Source organism: Diadema setosum, chromosome 5 (assembly GCF_964275005.1).
Source record: "Diadema setosum chromosome 5, eeDiaSeto1, whole genome shotgun sequence".
Taxonomy (NCBI): domain Eukaryota; kingdom Metazoa; phylum Echinodermata; class Echinoidea; order Diadematoida; family Diadematidae; genus Diadema; species Diadema setosum.
In genome coordinates, this window is record NC_092689.1 from 6,153,592 (window position 1) to 6,174,777 (window position 21,186).

General features: G+C 34.4%; 1 protein-coding gene across 1 annotated transcript; it reads left to right on the forward strand.

Moving 5' to 3' along the window:
- The first annotated feature begins 1,324 nt into the window (after nucleotides 1–1,324).
- LOC140228452 (uncharacterized) lies at nucleotides 1,325–6,344 on the forward strand. The gene is made up of 3 exons (XM_072308668.1): nucleotides 1,325–1,528; nucleotides 5,056–5,225; nucleotides 6,209–6,344. The coding sequence occupies exons 1-3, from the start codon at nucleotides 1,325–1,327 to the stop codon at nucleotides 6,342–6,344; spliced, it is 510 nt and encodes a 169-aa protein (XP_072164769.1).
- The last annotated feature ends 14,842 nt before the right edge of the window (nucleotides 6,345–21,186 follow it).

The window sequence follows — 21,186 nt, forward strand, 5'->3', positions numbered from 1 at the left end:
AAATAAAGAAACATAGTATTTACAATCTGAATAGGTAACTAAAATTTCCCTAAAAACCTGAAACGATAAGCCAGCGTCTTAAGAGTTATGTAGTTCTGTCCAAATTTTCTTCAGTTTTACTATTCTTCAATTTGTGTAAATTGTAAGGTGCTATACAATTTCATTAAAAGTCTCTATATAGTGGGAGCAGTAATGGGTTTCCAGGTGACTGGGATAGAAGTTAAAGTTTTGAAGTGGTCGATATGTCAGAAAGAATGATACTCAATTTAAAGAAGGAGGAGGCGTGACATAGAATGTAATTATTATCAACAAGGGAAGCCGTGTAACTTGTTACCTTGGATTGGCTTGGTTAGTGGAAAGAAAGAGGCATTTAGAAATGTCTTTGTTTGAATTACCCATGACAAAACAGTCTTTGATGATAAAAAAAACAGGGGCGGATCCAGGAATTCTGTACAGGGGGGCGTGTTTAATTATTTCTGGTGCCACTTCCGGGTTTCATTTCATTTTTTTCTTTTTATTTCTTTTGTTTTTAACGAAAAATAAAGGGGGCGTGCGCCGGTTGCGCCCCCCTCTGGATCCGCCACTGAAAAAAGCGCACACTACACTCAAAACATGACCAAACATCAAGTATCATAAATGGCGTGTAGTTTGAAATACAGAATTACCGGTAGTGAACGTGCAGCATTCACGTGTATTGACAAAGGCATTCTGTAAAAGGGGGAAAAAATCAGAGCCCAATGAAATAACATAAGCCCCATATATACACAAGAGGCTTAATATAAAGGCCTGCCTTTAGTTGCCCTTGGGCAAGTATCTTGCACTGAATGCAGACGATGCATATCTGAACACAGACAGTCGTCTTGACTTCAGGTTACATCATGAGCGATGACGTGTGAATGCACTTATCTTATAACCTTATCTTTTCCTTTGTCTTCGGGATCTACAGCTTTAAGAGTGTACTCTTTATGACGTATTTACGATGTGTAGACTCCATTCGATGGCTTCTTTTCCTGGATATATTTTGGCTACAAATTTCTATGAACGTTCTTCTAGATATATTTAAATGTGGTGATGATGGACAGCATACAGTCTACTTTGAAAATGAATCAGGAAAATCAATGCTTGTTTTCAGTCATGCATCGAATGTATAAGTTCATTGTTCCTAGAATGCTTTAAAATTTTATTGCATGAATATATTGACAGTACAAGAATCTTCGGGATTCGCTTTGATGCAGGGCTAATCAGGGTTTTGTACTCATTCCTCATTCATTTATTTCCTTTTCTTCTAGGACTAATACGAGAATTATTTGCAGATCTCGCCAAGATGAAAGTGTCCTTGAACACTGAGCAAGAGACACATTTGAGTACACAGCTACGGAGTTTCCACCATAGAATAGTCAATCACCCAGCCGTATACGAAAAAAGGGTGGCCTTCTCAAGGGACAAGCTTGACCATTTGGACCCCGGTTTCTCAGGGCTATCACCGGCATCAACGAGGAAGACGGACCTTGCATTACACAGAAGTAAAGTAAGTGCGTCTCGGGGTGCAACATAAACAGAAAGTTGTAATGAATTGATAAAATAGCGAAGAGAAGGTTACGGGATCAAAGTGTCATGCGTATAAGACCGTCAAGGATTGGAATTTCCATAATACACTAGTTGTAGTATGTCCATCAAGAGACATTATCACAGTATCGTTTCCGTCAGCAAAAAAGCAGATGCCTATGGCGCACCGTTTGCCCAAAAATTCCTAAAACTTCGTTTATCAGTCGAAAAACTTTGAGAAACTGATATAGAGACCTAATACAGAGCGATAAAGTAATTTTATCGATAAACAGTATTCATCAAATAAAAAAAGCGGTATATCAAATGAAAAACTAACTTGATCGTATGCAGATGGAAATTACGGAATATATGAAATTGTGAAGTTTCGCCAATAATTTGTTCACAACACCTAGACATTTTCCGAGTGTGTTTTGTTTGTTTCGCTTTTTGTTCAAACGTAATATGCTCCAGCTTCAAATCCTAATACATCTGACTGATCATTATTTTGAAGTTCCGTCAAGAAAAACATTTTACGCCTACATTTTGCACTTCTATAGCAGAAAAATAATTGCATTTTCGTTAGTGCTTTGTACATGATCAATAGACAGTTTTGAGGTAATGATACGAAAAGCTCACTCACATCTATATCATGTGTCCTGGGAACTGCCTAAAGGCCTTGTCACACCTTTCCGGGCAAGCCTTGCGTGCGACATGCGAATAACAATTTTTGCTACCCGAAAGTCCCCGCAGATATCCCGCACATGACAGTACCTAGCACGTATCTCACCCGTAGTTACCCGGAGTTGCGCACGCAAGTCCTCTTTACTCGAAGCCAAGTTTTGGCCCTGTCACACCTTTCCGGGCAAGATACGTGGGCTTAATACGTGTAGGGAGTTTAGGGACTTGTATTAGCTTTACTGGCCTTTAGTATTGAAAGTTTTTAAGATACATGATATGAGTAGTTTACAAAAAGCTATTGAATTTTCAAGTTTGAATATCATGAAATTATTCCCTTTATACAGTATTCTCTCATTTCTTGGCCTACACAGGCTTGACATGAACTTTTTTTCTCTGGTTACCAGTTATATGGTGGTCAGTTCGTGCCATGAAAATTTTTAAATTCTGAAGTTTTGGTGGCCTAAAAAAGAATGTAAAGGTCATAAATAAAGAAAAATATATTCAAAAAAATCATTTGTAATCTTTTGTCCTTGATCTGGCCACCAAAATATAGGTTGTTGTTTTTTTTTTAATTTGGTGGCCCAACGTCAATTCCAGTGACCCCGGGCCACCAAGTCACTGCTATTTTGTCGTGTCCTACCAAGCATATCGTATTCATTACCAAATCATTTCAAACAAATAAACCTTGTGTCTTCAGACAAATAAACCTCGTGACCTCCTTTTCAAAGTGTGTGAGAAATGTTGTGAAATCAATACGTAATGAATTAATCATATATTTTATTTCTTTAATGTATACTGGGTAATTGTAAATTTCTTTATATTCATCGCCTAACCTAATACCTAATATATAGATGCTAAAACACACTTTACGGGCACCGTTTATATGAAGAAAGTAGATCAATTATGGGCTTCATCTAGAGTTTTCACGCTTTCAACTCGTGCTTTTTGTGTCAACACTGGCAAACATTCTGTAATAGAATACAATTCTTATTACTCATTAATCATATTAACCTACAAATTCAGAATGTATCCCTAGTTAGATTAGATATCTTTTATCCATTTTAGGGGTAAAAGTTTGTTTATGCAAAAAAAAAAACAACAACAACACGCTAAATGCATTTAAATGAAATGAATAGGTCCTGAAGAACAAATAATCATTATTAATCTGCATGATAACTCTTTTGGGTCTCAAACCAGTCAGACATCGTGGTTCTGACGTGTGGAACTCATTGGCAGGCATACTTTATATCGGAAACAACACTTCATTTTTTTTCTAAAAATCTTCAGTACAAACATACATATTGAACTGACACTGACTGATGTCTGACATAAGAATTTGAATACAAAATGTTTCATTTGTGTTTCATAATTATACCTGAATTGCAATAAATAATCCTTGAAGATTTAACAAAAATAACAATATACATACATTCATACATCCATCCATCCATACATACATACATATATAAATATAATTAAGAACCTTTGGGTGGCCCATGCACATTCACACACAGGTCAATGCACTTTGCACGATTATCCGCACAACATTTTCCATTTTGTTTTCTCGTTTCCCCTCTCTACAATACCCCATTCCCAGGCCATCATCATTTCAAGCATACGCTTAACATTGTTTACGGTGTGCGATCTGGTGCATTTCTCCTTAATGGGTGTTCCTTTAATTTAACATTGATTAGTTTTCTTTGATAAAAAAATAGCTGTTTAAATTGTGTTTTCTTTTTCTCTTTTATTAAAAAAAAGACTTGTTTACATTGTGTTCTGTGGACAGTAAGGTTGAAAAATATTTTTCAATAATGTTATTTTGTGCTGAAATGTTAAAAATGCAGGAAAAAAGCCAAACAAAAAATGAGTTGAAAATTGTGGTTAAAAAAAAAAAGAAGAGTCGAATTCTAAAGACGGAAAGCAGCTTTCATCTTATATCAGCAAAACACTCACCCTGTGGAACATCCACTCATTAAGGTGAAGACGAAAATGTATAGGAAAATTCCACAGTGCCCTTGGCATTATGACTACTAATGACGTCAGTTAGTAGAAAAAGACCTCAACAAACCAGGTCTATGCTGTCAGAAAGAAGAAACTACTGGAATCCAGAGATTTCAGGTCTCCTTGAGCACCGTGACGGGACTGCAAGCAAATACTGTAACGACGCCTTTAAAGGACAAGTTCAAATTCATATAAATTCGAATTGAGTGGATGCAGCAATAACAGCAGAACACATCTGTGGAATTTTGGGGAAGACAGGACAATCCAGTCAAAAGTTATGAATTTTTAAAGTTTCTGTGCAGTCACTGCTGGATAAGAAGACTACTACAGTTTATGATGTCACATACGGAGCGCGATATAAGTAGAATATACAGAGAATTTCACAAAACTAGACTTTTTGAAAAAAAAAAACACTTTTAAAGTATGGTAAAGGTAATATTATTCCTCCTACCTTTTGAAAGAGGCAACTCAAAGGCTCTTTTTTTTTCCATGCGAGAAAAGTGAAAAATATGTTGAATTTTCTTTATATTTTCATATCGTTCTACGCACATGACATCACAAGCTGTATATAGTAGTCTTCTCATCCAGCTATGGCGTCACTCAAAGTTTAAAAAAATTCACAACTTTTGAACGGATCGTCTGATTTTTCTCAGACATTTGTTGGTGTGTTCTACTAATATTGCTGCATTCTTTTAATACATATGTATATGATATCATATATGTATATTAAGGTGAGCCTGTTCTTTATGTCTCAGTGAACTTTGCTTCCTTTTTTATCCACGTGGTACTGCATTGACCTTCTCCTCTCATTTTTCTGTTACTCGTTTCTAGGCTAAACGTAGCATGGAAGACACTTGCCCATCGCATCCGCAATGGAAGATTTTGGAGTACGGAAATTTGAGAAATGGAACCAGAGTTACAGTTTACTCGCAGACATACTTCTACGTAACAGAATGTCTCCATAACAGGGGGAGGGCCTGTTATCTTGGGGTCAATGCTCCGTGAGTTGAAAGTCTTCATTGCTATAGCTAGTTCTTTTCTGCTTTTGGGAGAGAGAGAGAGAGCTTTATTTCGTTATTCCTGTTGTTACATCTAGAATTATCACTGTCATATGAGAACAAACGAATCTTATTGAGTCAAGTTCAAATTTAGAAGCACTTGTATGAATGAAATTGGAGCGAAACTTGAAATTATAAAGTGATGCCAAATGTTCATGTATCGTGTCATGATATTAAGGCAACCAAACAAACAAGCACATAAATGAAAACAAAAAATAGACCGAAAACATTTAGGCCCAAATTCTCAAAGCTGGAATAACTATTCCGCGGAATAGTGTTGTTCCGGGGAATAAGTTATTCCACCTTTGAGAATAGATTTCGGGGAATAAATCGCGTCATTTTACGTCACGAGGGCCTGATTTGCATAAGAGGCGTAATAAATCGGCGGAATAAGCGGTGTAATAAAGTTATTCCACCTTTGAGAATTCGGGCTTTAGAGTGTATTTGTGCAGGGCGTTGTGGCAAAGTGATCAATGTAAATGTAAATTGAGTGTAGAAGTGTGAACACGAGCAAAAGTATAAACACTCGATGGTAAATGTCAATATACGTATAAATAAATAGATAAACGTAATCAGATTATGGGTTCCTTGGGTATCAAGTCGACTACTTCTTGTAAATGTTAAACACTTGCAGTTTTATATGGAGTTTAAAAAAGATATATACGCTTTACTTGCTGTCGTCACGAGGGCTACTGTACTGAAAATAGAATATAGACGGATGAGTTAATTGAGAGAGTTCAGTCACGTCGGTCCAGTGTTCCTCACAATTTCCAGTTTGTAAAATGCCTTTCAAAACGACAATGAAGAAAATGTTTCCTAGGAATAAAAGTATTTCACATTTGAAAAGAATAGTGTTACATCAATGCATCAATATTCTTCTGCCAATTTGCAACTTAATTTACTTATGTTTGATATGTTTTCAACAGTTTGTTCATCGGGTCTACGCAATGCAAGCAGAAGAAAAGCTGGGTTTCAGCATATGTCAAGCAGAAGAATTCCTTCACGTACGATTGGGGCTTTATCAGCGTTCCTACTTGTTGCAGCTGTGCAATAAGGCGATAACGACAGAATGAAAAGGACATGCAGTGGAACCTGATACGTCTTAATTCACAACGTTGCCATCAGATCTTTTGGTGTTTATCTTTATAATGAAATCATGGGAAAACGTTATCGAGTAACATTTTATTTCATTCTCTATTTTCATTCTTGGATCCTCAGAAAGTATAGAAAATCGTCGCACGTTGTATGTTCTAGTTATGATAATAACAACACAACGTCTAGAGGCCAACATACAATAGTTCTGCGAAAAATGTTCGTTGGCGATCTTTCTAATTCCATTCATATTTTCTAAAAATATTTTCTAAAAAAAAAAATCGCTCTAAATGTCTACCAAATTGTAGGAAATTCTTCCACTTTTGTTTTCATCGCGTTATCATTGAGAATTAACAGAAGATTCTTTTTATTTTGTTGTTGTTGTTTTACAGTAAATCACCCCCTTGTGACTTTCCGTTGCTTCTTTTTCTGCTTTTCTTTGCAGCTTTGATGCGATGGCCTTTGTTCTGTTTTCCAGTTCCTTCGCTTATTAGTGTACTCTGCATGAAATTATCTTAATATATTCTGCTTCTGATTGATTCTAAATATGTATATTTTATAATGTTATGTTCATATTAGCAATCATGTGCTCGTAAACATTCAAATCGTTTGTAGTGATTGCCTATGGGCGGTCTCTTTCCCTTACCGTTTAACAATGCAACAAGATATGCCTTAAAGATTCCTAAACGATATTTGTGGTGTGGTCAGTGCGTATAGATAGCCCCGTGTTATATGTTTTGCTACTAAAACCCCCAGTTTTTACACAATATTTTGGTCGGTGACAGTTCGTCAAATGAATTTATCAGTATTATGCCACGCAGGAGGCTTACGATCACCTTAAGATTCAAAGCTGTTTGGTTGTTTGATGGGTAGTTGAGGGCTTCGTTTGGGAAGTTTTCACATTTTGTTGGATGTCATGTTAATATGCTTGCACTCAAAGTTTATCACGATGTTCTCCATAATTTGCATAAGGCACGTTGAAGTATACTGTATTATCGGCATGTTTGCTGTTAACATTGGTGTGAAAAGTCACATTTATTGTATCAGTCATAGGATACAATTAATCAAAAATATTACTCCTTGTCTGGATGTTGACTTTGAAATGTTGCCGATTGAACGTTACAGCTTCCAATTAGTATCAAAGACTCACTTTCATCGCCTTGAAAAATGCAAACAAGCAATCCATTTCAGATGTCTGTGATCTTTTTACTCATTTCATGTTGCTATGATACCGGTATAAAGCTGTATTTTAGTGTCACAATTTATATGTCAAAATAAATGTCAAACTGAGACAGGGTATATGTCTTTCTCTATCTCTGAGGGGTGTTACTGTTGTGAAATCAATGATACATTTTGTCTCAATTATGCCGTAATATAATTCTCTTGTGCGTAGCTCTCGCGGTAATATTGATATTTCTTGAAATATTATATCTGTGTGGGACAGATAGTAAACTTTTGTCAGAGTTTGTGTCATTGTGCAAAGTCGTTACTAGTTTAAACATGAAGTAGCTATTTTTTTTTTTAAGTCAGCGGTGAGAAATCAATAGGCTGGTGATCCTGAATTAATTTCAACTCGACTTTGTTAGACATTCACTGGCGGAATGCCAGTCATCTCAGATAATAGTTCATGTTTAATGTTTACAATATGAAACCCATTTGAATATCTCTGCAGCACTTGTTTATCACCGAAGACCTTTTTCTATGTGAATAAAATTTGATGACATTTTAGCTAATTGTGACAGAGGTCAATAATGACCATGGGTACTTCGCATTGCAGGTGTGCAGTGGTTTTTGCAAACGACATTACTCTTGTACGTGCTTGTATAAACTGATATATATATATAAATATATACATATTCTTTATCTATGTACATGTAAATAATTTCCGATGATAGGTGGGTGGCATTAGGACGTATATGAACGGAGATTGACAAAATCATCTTGCTTTTCTTTTCCAATATGATGACTGCTTGACACAATCCATGACAAGAACAGGGTATTTTTTTCTTTTTTCTTAATCATTTTGAATGTGTACTTTTGAAAATACAGTCTTTCGCACTTAAAGTGTAAGCGCAAATACAGCAATGCTACTTTAGACGTTCGACTTTTACAATATCATGAGTCTGTTCTTCACTGTTTTGAAAAATAATACAAAAGTCTTTGTACCTTTCAGTAATAAATCTTGGTAGACATCCGAGAGTCATTAAGTAACTTAGGTATCAGCACGGCTGAGAATATGACTTTCACTTTTAATTACTTAACATCAAGATAACTCATACATTGTACACAAATATTTGCACTAGAATTTCTGTATTTTCTTCACTGGTTCTATGTTGCTCATGAATTTGCAATTATAATACTTGACTTCAATATATTCTTCTTTGTTGCTTTTATCGTGTTTAAGCGATTGGATAATGATGTGTTAGCTGGCTTGTGTGGCTGTGTTTATTTGTCGTTATACAGTCATTACAATAATGTGTATTCCAGGATGTATGTATATATATATATATATATATATATATATATATATATATCTATATACGTGAGTATTCGTGATTCTGTGTATGTGTGTTTATTTGAATGTGGGAGTGCTGATGACTTTGCTAAGTTTGGTATACGTGCAATTATGGGCAAGTATCTATGTAGAGTTTTAAAACAGAACATACGCCGTTTCGTAACTTTTATCAAACATTATGACTCACGTTTAACGCTTTAACACATTCAGGTTTACACAGTCACGGAAACATTGAAAAGCTTCTGCGAGAGCAATTAAAAGCCAATTAGAGGGTTTTGTTGTTTTGTGCCTGTTTTGCTTGTTGTTGTTGTTATCATTATTATTATTATTATTATCATTGCTGTTGTTGTTTTATAGATATCAGGATAACCACAGACTGGTGGTCAAAATGAAGGGATTTATTATTACCGATGACTTTGTTGACGTCTTTACGATAATCTTTTAATGTTCCACTAAAAAGTCCCATGATCGACAATACAAGATTCACGCAGTCAGTTGCAATATAACAATCGTTATAGAATTCAAATGTGCTTCATCAGTGAAAAGAAAAAAAAAAAGATTAGAGCCGAAGTAAGAGGTATGGAAACGGAAATAATACAACTTGTCTTTTTTTTTAATAAATGAGAAACTTATAGATTTTCGGATATTCATTGGAGTCAGCATAAGATTATCAAAACCGAAATTTATATACGATAGACAGAGTAAACGGCATTTTCTTTTTGTTTTAATAATTGAGAAAATAGATAAGGCATTGGAGTCAACATAAAATTATAAAAACCAAAATTTACATACGATACACTGAAGTATCCACAAACCTTGAAAATTGAATACATGTATAATCGTCGAGATTCATTTCTGAAAGGAATTAACATCTTAAATCAAAATCAATTCAATTTTGCATCAGAAGAGGGTTTTCTATACAGGGATTATGCAATAATCAAATGCGGTGATAATATCGTTGAAAGCACTCGCAAATAGAGAACGTACAATTAGAGTCTACATGGATGTTAGTAAAGCCTCTGACACTATTGATAATGAACTTCTTACACAATAAACCGCATATTTAGGGCGTCAGAATCACCACTTTCTCATGGTTAAAGAGTTCAGACATTTAACCATCACCATTATGTAACCATGCAGTCAACTATTTTTTTTTTGTACAATACCATTAAAGTGCCCCCTATAGGGATACACTTGGACCATTGCTTTTTTCACACGCGTTAAAGGCATAATTTGCCATTTGCAGATGAAACAAAAACCCAGCTTTAGTGCTAATAGTTCTAAAATGTGAGTTATGGATAAAAACAACCGCTGTAAATATTTGAATTCGTATAATCCATGTTGAGTATTGTTAAATACACAAAATGTGAACAATAAAAAATGTGAACAAACAAATAAAGATGTGTCCAGACTACAGTTATAGTTTACTGAGAAAAATACTGATATCTCCTTATATTTTATGCTTTATCACGAAAATTTTATATGGTAGGATGTCTGTGATAAAACAGACCAACACATTTGCATCAAATGTGATATCTTTAACATTTTTAAAATCACTGCTACCATAGGTAAACAGGACCTTTAATGACAGCAACAGCTCATCCTCTTTTGAAAATTCTATTTTATTAGCTGATGACACTAATGTATTTTACTCCCACGAGAGGATTGATTCATGGATTCGTGACCTTAATATAGGTTTTCCCGGCCAATTTCGCACTTTTTTCAGTCCAATTCATAATTTGTGCATTCAATTTATCACAATTTAGCTTAGATGGCATGTTCGGTATTTCAATTTTATAATCTTTTCATTCAAATTCATTTTGGAGCATTCAAATTACCTTTAGCCTCATTCTAATTAACACTTTTTTAATTGAAATTCATAAAACAAGCACCATTTCGTTATTCGTTCATTCAATTTAGAATGATATAGTCGCGTGATCACGGACATGCTGCACTCGTTCATTCGAATTCATTTTTTGTCATCCAATTTAACATCTTTTGCAGTCAATTTAGCAAGCATGTTTATGCTTTGGTTCTTTCTTTATTTTTGTCAACGTAGTTATTGTTTTGCAAGCGTCATTACATTTTGTTTCATATTTTCGTATTCATTTTAGAGATTTTGGCAACAGCTTTTTTTTTTTTTTTTGCTTCAATGTTCTTATTGAATCTTCCAGTCCGAAGATAGTGCATGTGGCCACAACTTATCTGGCCGTTGAGCGCTTTATTCCGAGTGTGTCGGCCAGTTCTAGGAAGTCAAGGTTATGATCATCAAATGTTCCTATAATTCTTTTTTTTTCTTGAGAAATACGTCTGTATCTAACTTGTGCTGTCATGACTGTAAGAAGATGAAGTTAATCTGTAGTATTGGTACATGTAAGCCTAAAATGACATGTATGAAAGAAAATGGGCGTTACAGAACAACAAACTCGAGTCATATAGGGTCAAAAATATGATACTTTTAATGCTTAACAGTGCGCGGATGAAACAAAAAGTCACATAGAAATACGTGTTTAAATGTTCTCACCTTTTCAAAAAAGAAATAACATGACGTTAATTTGAATGAACATGTTTGGAATTTGACTGCCCATACGCGAAATTGAATGATTGAAATACCCTTTTCGGCCAGTGCTGGCGAATTTGAATGACTGAAGAGCACGTGCCAATTTGAATGCCCGTTTTACGGATTCGAAAGGCACTCGTGCAAATTTCATCGATCGAAATGCTAAATTGAACTTGAATTGAAATTGAATGAATGACAGAATGTGCAGTGACGAGGATTTTCGCTAAATTGAGTGAACCTTCTATCAAAATGGAATGACAAAAGTGCGAAATTGGCCGGGAAAACCTATATTGTATAATAATAATAATAATAACTATTATTATTATTATTATTATTGTTATTATCACTGTTGTTGTTGTTTTTACATATATATATATATATATATATATATATATATATATATATAATGTCACAATAGAGGAATGCATTAAATGCCAATTGCCTTGATTTTAATTCAAAATCCGAATTTTCGGGGGCCTCCCCCTTCGTCAGGGATGAAAATTGGGATTTTGAATCAAAATCGAGGCAATTGGCATTTAATTCATTCCTCTATTGTGACATTATTATTGCTGTTTTAAGTACTGCCGATACGTGGAGTTATTACAATGTTTATATATATATGTATATATATATATATATATATATATATATATATATATATATATATATATGTATATGTATATACATATATGTGTGTGTGTGTGTGTGTGTTAAGGAGTGAGACATGAGCCAGGGCATATTCATCCAAATCCAACTCATCGTAACGACATCACGATTTTCATCTAAACAGCCCAAAGCTCTTATCATCCCAGTCCAGGGGGGCATTTCATGAAGGAACTTGTCGGATAAAATATCTGACAAGTCAATTATATCCGACAAGTTTTGAGAAACTCTTTAGTCTGATTGGCTGATTTTTCTGAACTTGTCGGATATAATTGACTTGTCGGACATTTTATCCGACAAGTTCCTTCATGAAATGCCCCCCTGATATCTGGTATACCTTCTTTGAGCATGTAAAATCTTTATAATCATTTAATCCAATTTTATAAAAGCATATTTTGGCGAAGTATAATTAATTGATTGACAAATCTTGTTATGTTTTTTACTCTTTAGAACCTCAAGCAGCATTTTATTCATACAGCCTTCTTGTAAATTACTATCAAATAAGGCCGACCATTTCTTCAAGCTATATAAGCTGAAAAGCAGTGTATGTATTGGTTGAGGTGAAAATTCAGCTTTTAACATCACGTGAGGTACTTAGAAACCGAAGAGGAATTCAAAGTTTATTATATGAAAATCGGTTTTAAAATGGCTGAGATATCCAAGAACAAAGTAAAAAAAAAACAAAAAAAACAAAACAATCCGAATAAAAAGCGGGGACAACCTATTATTATTGTCGCTTTGTTTTGGATAGCTCAGCCAACCAATTTTCATCAAGCAAATTTTGAATTCCTCCTAGTAAAATTATACGTTCTTTAATATTTCATAAGTGATTTCTCAATATCTAAAAAAAAAAATCATAAAGTTGGAAACCTTCAGCCCCATTCAACTGCAACTGTACCATCCCTTTAGGGGGTCATAATGCACCTTCTAGCTGTTAATAAACCGTTATCTGTGTTCTTCTAAAATGTACAATTAACTGAAGTTTGTGAATATATTTCTGTTTTGAGTATCGTTTATAAGTTCTGTGATCGATTACACATGTCTCTTTCCTGCTGTTGATTAACATTTTTGTCCAAAAAATACTTACAGAAAGTATGGAAAAAAAGTCCTTCTTAAAACAAGGAAGCAGGCCAACATTGAAAGTGTATAGACATGTCACCAATTGAAAGAGATTTTCCAAAATTCTGAAAAAGGTGAACACTTCGCAATGGTCAACGAACTTTCATGCACAGTGCAAATAATAAGTGTCATCATCTAATCCTGTAATATTTGCCATTTACACGCCCCACTGTAGTCGCATATTACAGTATCAGAAGAATGGTATTTATCAATAATTGGTCGACTCATCAAAGGAACCTCGCAATGTCTCCTCTTGTCCCTCATTCCGACACAAAGTAATATTTTATTTTCATCTTGAAGCGGTAGAAAATAATTGAGTTCACATCATCCTTAGTGCCTCACACACGTAAAGCGCAATAAAATTCCAACGAGAGGTAGAGTATTAAAGGGATGGTACAGTGTCGGTTGAGATGGGGTTTAAGGTCTCTAACGTTTCTTGACGTTGATTTTTTTATTTAGATAATGCGAAACCGTTTATGAAATATGAAAAACATATAAATGTAATAGGAATTAAAAGTTCATGTGATGAAAATTAGATTTGGAATAGTTAAGATATCCAAAACAAAGCAATCCTAGTAAGAGGTGGGACTCAACTTTTGTTAGGATTGCTTTGTTTAACTCTGTTTTTGGATAATTATCTTAAAAGCCATTTCAAAACCGATTTTCATCAAATAAACATTGAATTCCTCTTAGAATTGTAGGCTTGTTAACATTTTATGAAGCTTTTCCTAAATATATTGCATTTAACAACTAATTTAGCATTTAATGATTTTTTTTTAATAAAAAGTGGTTTCTTAATATCTAAAAAGTTAAATGCTAAATTCTCCCCTCAACCAATACTATACCATCCCTTTAAATTCTCCTCGGCTGTCAGCGTGTATCTGCCTAAGGACACAGCTTTGCATTTTCATTGTTGGGAGTAGAAACAGGCTCCACTTGCACTTTCAAACTTAGAAATTATGGGGGCGTTTTGCACATCCAAAGATTAATAGAACATCTCCCATATTCATGCAAAGAGCTTACAGTTACGTTCAAGATATAATCCACCACCCACTATCACACGATGAGCGGTTACACTCGCCAATTTCCACCGGATAGTGCGACGGTGCGCCATGTTCATGATGACCTGACGCCCAGAGTAAAGTCAAACACACAGAATGGTACCGTTTTAACAACATTAAACATAGAAAGAAAAGGTTATGGATTTTTTTTTTCACATGTTTCATGGCACATTTTCAGGGGCGTACATGAATGAAATAATAGACGCCCACATGCAGAACTTACGAACGTGTTGAATGTATTTGTAAGAGCAGTTGTGATAAAATAGGAGAAACCCGTCAGTAGCCATTATAGTAAAAATGTCTATAAAAGGTTTAGAATAATATTTGCCTTTTGTCTAGTGTCTAGCTCATTGGTCTGATTTACTAGGTGTCTACCAAGTGGGCTTGTTGAACGTGGTGCATAGCTCATAGATTGTAAGACTCGAGGGCTGGATGACTTGTGGGTGTATGGCTCGTGACCTTTTTTTAATGTTGACCTCGAGGGGCCGTATGACTCGTTGGATGACCCCAAACAGTCTGCAGTGGATCCAGGGGGCACACTGGGCGCGCGTCCCCTTTAATTTTGTTTTTGTTTTTTTTTATAAAAGAAATAGAAAGAAAAAATTAAAGGAAACCTTGCGCTTTCTTTAGCTTGTGACACAATAAAACTAGAAAATTTGCACTTAAAGCCGATTAACTCCGAAAGTACGAGAGAAAATTCTTGCTAAGGCCTTTTTTTTTTTTTTTTGCTTCAAGCTGATTAAACCCAAAAGTGACACCAGAAATATAAATCGCTTTGCGCCCCCCCCCCCCACCTTAATTGAATTTCAGGATCCGCTCTTGGTTTGGGTTGACATTACACCGACTTTCACAGAGTTGTAGTCGTTGTCTTATATTGTCTATTCATGCATATAAAAGTAGTGAGTTAGTGCTCAAAATAATGGAATTCTTACGGTACTGTCTGCGTTGAGTTGTTTTTATTGCAACAGATTGACAAATTGCCCTACATCACGTACGTATATAAGCACCGCATTAATCAGTGTTCACTTTTTTATCATGGCTACTACTACACACTGATTAATTCAGTACTTATATACGTCGACATATTGCAATTTGTCAATCAGTTGCAGGTGAGTTTATTTGTTATCTCAATCAGTGATCAAATTATTGTTCATTAGACAAGAGGGATATTCCAACACCCAATCGTTCATTTCATAATTGATTCACCAACAATGCAACTGGCATGTATCTTATTCAGCATCGACGGGTTCCTACATTCGTTTTCAAAATATTCACTGTCTTGAATTTGTGTGAAAAAGCTATAGGCATGAAGCTCAGAAACACCCGTAAAAACGCAGTGTCCCTTGAGTAACGACAACTGATAAAATCATCCTTCCAAGATGCATCCAGCAACAGTTAAAATAGCTTCTGATATGAGAATCCGAAAATGGTTTACAGCCGTAGGAACATCTCTGCGATATTATCCAGTCCAGTTATATATATATATATATATATATATATATATATATATATATATACATATATATATTTATATATATATATATATATATATATATATATATATATATATGTGCATCTTGTGTGTGTGTGTGTAGGGGGTTCTTCGAGAATCATTTTGCAGTTCACATTGTTATCTTTGTGTGGACTGATCGAATGTTATAAAGGGGGAAAGAAGGTCATGCCACTGCACTGTCGATATTGCGAAGCAGAAAAAGAGATCAATTGTTTGTACAACGAAGATCTATATGCATAATGGAGAGGAGAATAGAAACAAAGGTTGTTTTATACCTAAACATTTCCGTCGGGTTTATAATTCTAGTACAGCGTCTTCGCAGATAGGTTAGCTTGGCGTGGACATCATTGTCTCTTGTCATACGATGATCCCTTAATTCTTGACACAAAGGTGGTAGTAATGAACAGAATCTGACATCGTCTCTCACGGAAGACATGATTGTACGTGGTTTTTGAGTGAATGTCATAATCATGGCAACACGTGCCAAGGGACAAGCCCCTGACCACCAGGTTTAGTGCATTGCTGTGGCGCCATTGTATTTACAGCAGGTATCATAATATGCAAATAGCCACACACACACACACACACACACAAACAAACAAATATACCAAAAAAAAAAAAACGTATCATCTTCTCTTCATACATGCATTTCTTTTCTTTTTTTGCTTAATGAAGTGTACGTACCGTAATATTATCATGCTATTTTATGTCTAATGCTCTTGTATTTTATAAAAAGTAATGTTTATGAATGCTTTTAACATCATATTTACATAAATAACACATCTCAAATGCTTTAACGGAGCACATTTATGTAAAAGTTAGGTATATACATGCAATTTGCATATTTGTTTCCATTGTTTTGTTCTCTCGAGTGATTTACGATGTATACAGACTTCACTCTTTTCCATTGTTTCAATTTTATCTCAGTTTCTATTGCAAAGTGTGCTTTGGTAGGTTTTTTTTTTCCAGATTTTTTAATTATCTGTACATATATATATTGTATTGTATTGTATTTCAGGATATGTATCTTCTTTCTCAAATTGCTTAATTCCATGAACTGAATTTTCTAAAATTTTCTAAATCATTTTTGTTGATGATGAAAATGAATTCAATTGAAGATGTATATATATATAGTTGATAGAGATGTGTGTGTGGGGGGAACAATGTCATGGTAGCTATCGGTGAAAGGATACGTCAGGCAAAGACAAAATGTAATGGCTCTCTGAACAGTATATTTCGGGATACTAGTAGTAAACATGGTAAATTGGCGCATGAAGATTGCACATTTCCTATTGGAAGTTATTAGAGATGCATGGCTGTCTTTCTCATGTGAACTGAAGTCCTCCTTTCAACACGGTCTTGGCTCATCACAAGTATATAGGGGGCGAGTTTTGACCCGACCTACAAACTTAGCTAGTCGTGACTAAAAGCAATACTTGTAAGTACTATAGTTGATTCTTCCTGGAACCATTATCCTTTGGTCATCATTAATTATGTGATCTTAATGGTCAATCATACAGTGGATATTTCTTGCATTTCCTGAAAGAGTGTGCATGTCGTTGCTGTTAGTTTTAGGTTTATCATTAGGAGATAAGATATTTACCTCCGCTTCTTCTCATGAAATAAGGGGAAAAGGGGGAATTATCTGCAGCCTGATGCAATGTGCCACAAGACCCTAAATTTTCGCCCGTATTTCGTAAACAATTAGGGAGTGACAAACTAATAGAATCTCAATACGTCTGAACACCAAAGGATAGAATAGCAATCTTATCATTTATCATGTAGCGGATAAAATTGTTTCGTTATCGTACCGTTTTAACGCTGATGATTTTAATCTGCTTTTAAATATGAGGTGGAACATCATCAGAAAGGTCATTCATGGCTTTGGGACCAATGCACTCGTTTGCTTCCTGGGCAAAAACTGTTTTTGTTAATGGTGAATACAAAGAATTGTTTTGCCGGGTAGTGTAAGCATGAAATTCATCATTCCCTTTAAACTAGTTAAAAATAAACTAGGAAGATCATTAACTTGTGAAAAATGTGTAAACACTATTTTAACATTATGCACAGAAGTAAATTTGTTGTTTTGCATACTTAAAAAGATACATTGTATATGTATCGGCAAAAAGAAAAAGAAAAAGAGGTGGCTTCTCGTAAGCTATTTTAACATGATTGATAGCAAGCACGCTTCTGGATGAGAACAATCTTGTCAAGAAGAAATGATGGACTATATTTCCCCACGCTAGATTACAACAATACACACAAATTATATTTCAGTCAGTTAAAAAACTGTACATTGTATGTAAAATATTGATTAGAAAAATATCTAAGTTTCTAGGGAATTCCATCATTTCTTATAAGCAATTTACATACAGAACTGAGTGGGAGTTCCATGATAGGACATTATCAATGTATAGTCCGAGAAATTTGATACAATTAATTCTCTGCAAATTAACATTTCCAATGTGGATATCACCGGGGAAGAGATTTGTTTGTACGTGTTTTGAACATCATTTTTTTAATATTCAGAGATAAATCAAATTCGAAGTATCCCACCTTGGATGAATTTCAATCCGTTGCTGACAGTCTCATATAGAAGGATTTTAGGATCTCGATGTGAGAAGTATTAAAGTTACAGTTTACCTTTGAAAGCAGTGACTTAAAAATGTTTCGAGATATCACATATGATGCATATGTGTAGGTCAGTTGTATCACAAAACATTCTATATGTTGTTATTTTAAAGATCGAAAGAAGAGAGAGAGAGAAATGGGGCCCTATAATAATAATTTGCCCCAGACAGCACTTATAACATAAAACAAGCATTATAGATCTTAAAGAGATATAAACAAGAATATTTAAATGCATACCAAGTCTCCTCGAGGGAGCTCATATCGTCTCCACGAGGGAGCTCATATTGTCTCCACAAAGGAGCTCATAAATTCTCCACGAGGGAGATCATTGTCTCCATAAAGGAGCTCATTACGTCTCCACGAGGGAGCTCATATGATATTGATGAATACCTCATATTCTTCAGACAAACTCAAATAACTACACAATACACGCGCGCGTGTACCGCACACTAACTCATCCACGTGCACACACTCAACCACATACACACACCTCCAACCACGCACAGACACACCCATATCATGGTTCAACCCAAAATAATGTACAGTATTTAAATAGAGCACACACACAATGGTATGTTTTTTACAAAATAGATAAAATTACTATAACTGTATCATTGTTTCGAAGGAAAGAAGAAGAAAAAAATATATATATACAGTGTTTATATCACATTCTACCATATAAAAGTTTTGCAATAAAGCCTATTATATAAGGAGGTATTACTGTTTTTCTCTATAAACCATAACTGTAGACAGTTTAGTCTAGAACTGTTTTTATTATATCCGTTGTTCACACTTAAATTTTACAAATTTTTCAATCGATTCAAATTTTTACATAGGTTGTTTCTATTCCTAACTCATATTCTAGAGCTATTTTGAAGCATTAAAGCTGGGTTTTTGTTTCATCTGCAAATGGTAAATTATGCCTTTAACTTGGAGCAATTGCCGAGAGGGTAAATGGAATGAAACTATATAGTTAGGGGAATCATTGATATAAAGTATGAAAAATAATAGGCAGAGTAATGAGCCTTGTGAAACACGAGAAGATGTTTCGATGACTAGATTCATCTTCATTGATAGCAAGAATTATTTTTGTTCATTAGACAGACAGCTTTTGAACCACGCCCTTCTCCCGCAGGACAGTGCGTTTTAATGCAATTGTAGGTTTTTAATCACAAATTTACATAATAATATGTGCATGAATGTGTATATTTTCCGACACCAAGCCATATCAAATTGATATGGAAATTTTGAAAAAAGGTTGATAAAACAAAAAGAGAACAAAAATATTATAACCTTTGTCAACTGCCAAAAATCAGTTTGTTTGTTTGTTTGTTAGTTTGTTTGGTTTTGTCATGTATGTCGCCATGAAAGTTATGCTAGAAGTATCCCAGTCTCTCTGTTATCAACTCTTTACTCTTGATGGCTTAAACATTTATGTTTATACACATATACAGTATATATATATATATATATATATATATATATATATATATATATATATTCATTTATTTATTTATTTATTGGCAGCAAAACTTGCACATAGACGTGGCTGATGTTGGGTTGCACCCCTTTTTAATCAAGCTATTTCGCCCGAAAGCTTGAATAAAGGGGTGCAACCCAACATCAGCCACGTCTATGTGCAAGTTATGCTGCCAATATATTAAGTCCTTGCACCGCCCCGCCATGTTCTGGTTGAGTCCTTTGCTGTCACTATATATATATATATATATATATATATATATATATGTATGTATATAAAAGAAATAAACTGGTGATGCATTTTTTTTTGCCAATAAAGAATGAGTTAATTCGACTCGAATTTTCAGCGGCCTCCGCCTTGCTCATTACCAGTTTATATCTTCATTTCTTCGAGGAGCCAATACGTGAATTCTCAACATGTTTTATATATATATATATATATATATACACTCAGCAAAAAAAGAAAGTAAACACTTTTTCGAGGTCATGTTTTTCATAGAAGATTTTTATGAAAATCAATGTATTATATACCATATTAAAGATAATTTAATTGCCTATTAAGCTAATAGGGTGATTAAAAAGAAAACTTTACGCTTGAGTGAGCACATTTGTTTTTGTCCTCCAAGGCACAAAATCAAAAATTTCACAAATTGACATGTTCTTTCCTCATTCGCAAATGCCCTTCACGATAACATTGACTACAAAAGACCAGCTTAACATAATGAGAGACATAAATGAAATAGGAAAAATAAGTTTTTGTTCTCTTTATCTCTTTATATCCTCTAAGAAAAACAAAGTGGGAAACTAAAGGGGAAAAATAAGAATTTTCTGTCAAGTCAAACCTCAAATGACATAGGGAATGATAAGCATAAAGATGATTAAATGAGCAGAATTTCTTTATTTATTTCTTTTAATCTAGTGATTTCAGAATCCATGTGACAATTTCAAGTACCAAACATTATTTACAATTTCCTAATTTGAAAAAAAAGCTCAAATTTCTACCATTTTTGTTAATTATTACTTCTTCTCTTACCGGTATTTCATTTCGATTTAGATTTGACATAAGATGCTTCATTTTCCTCCATTATTTTTAGCCTTCATTGATCTTCTGGGCTTTAAAGATATCATAGAAATCAAAGGTTTATTTTTGCAACTTAATTCATGTTTATTTTTGTGTGAAATTTGTTGTTTGTTTTTATTGTTCTATGGAAGAGAACATACGCATGAATGACAACTTGTTCAGTTTTGCAATTTTTACTTTTGTGCCCTAG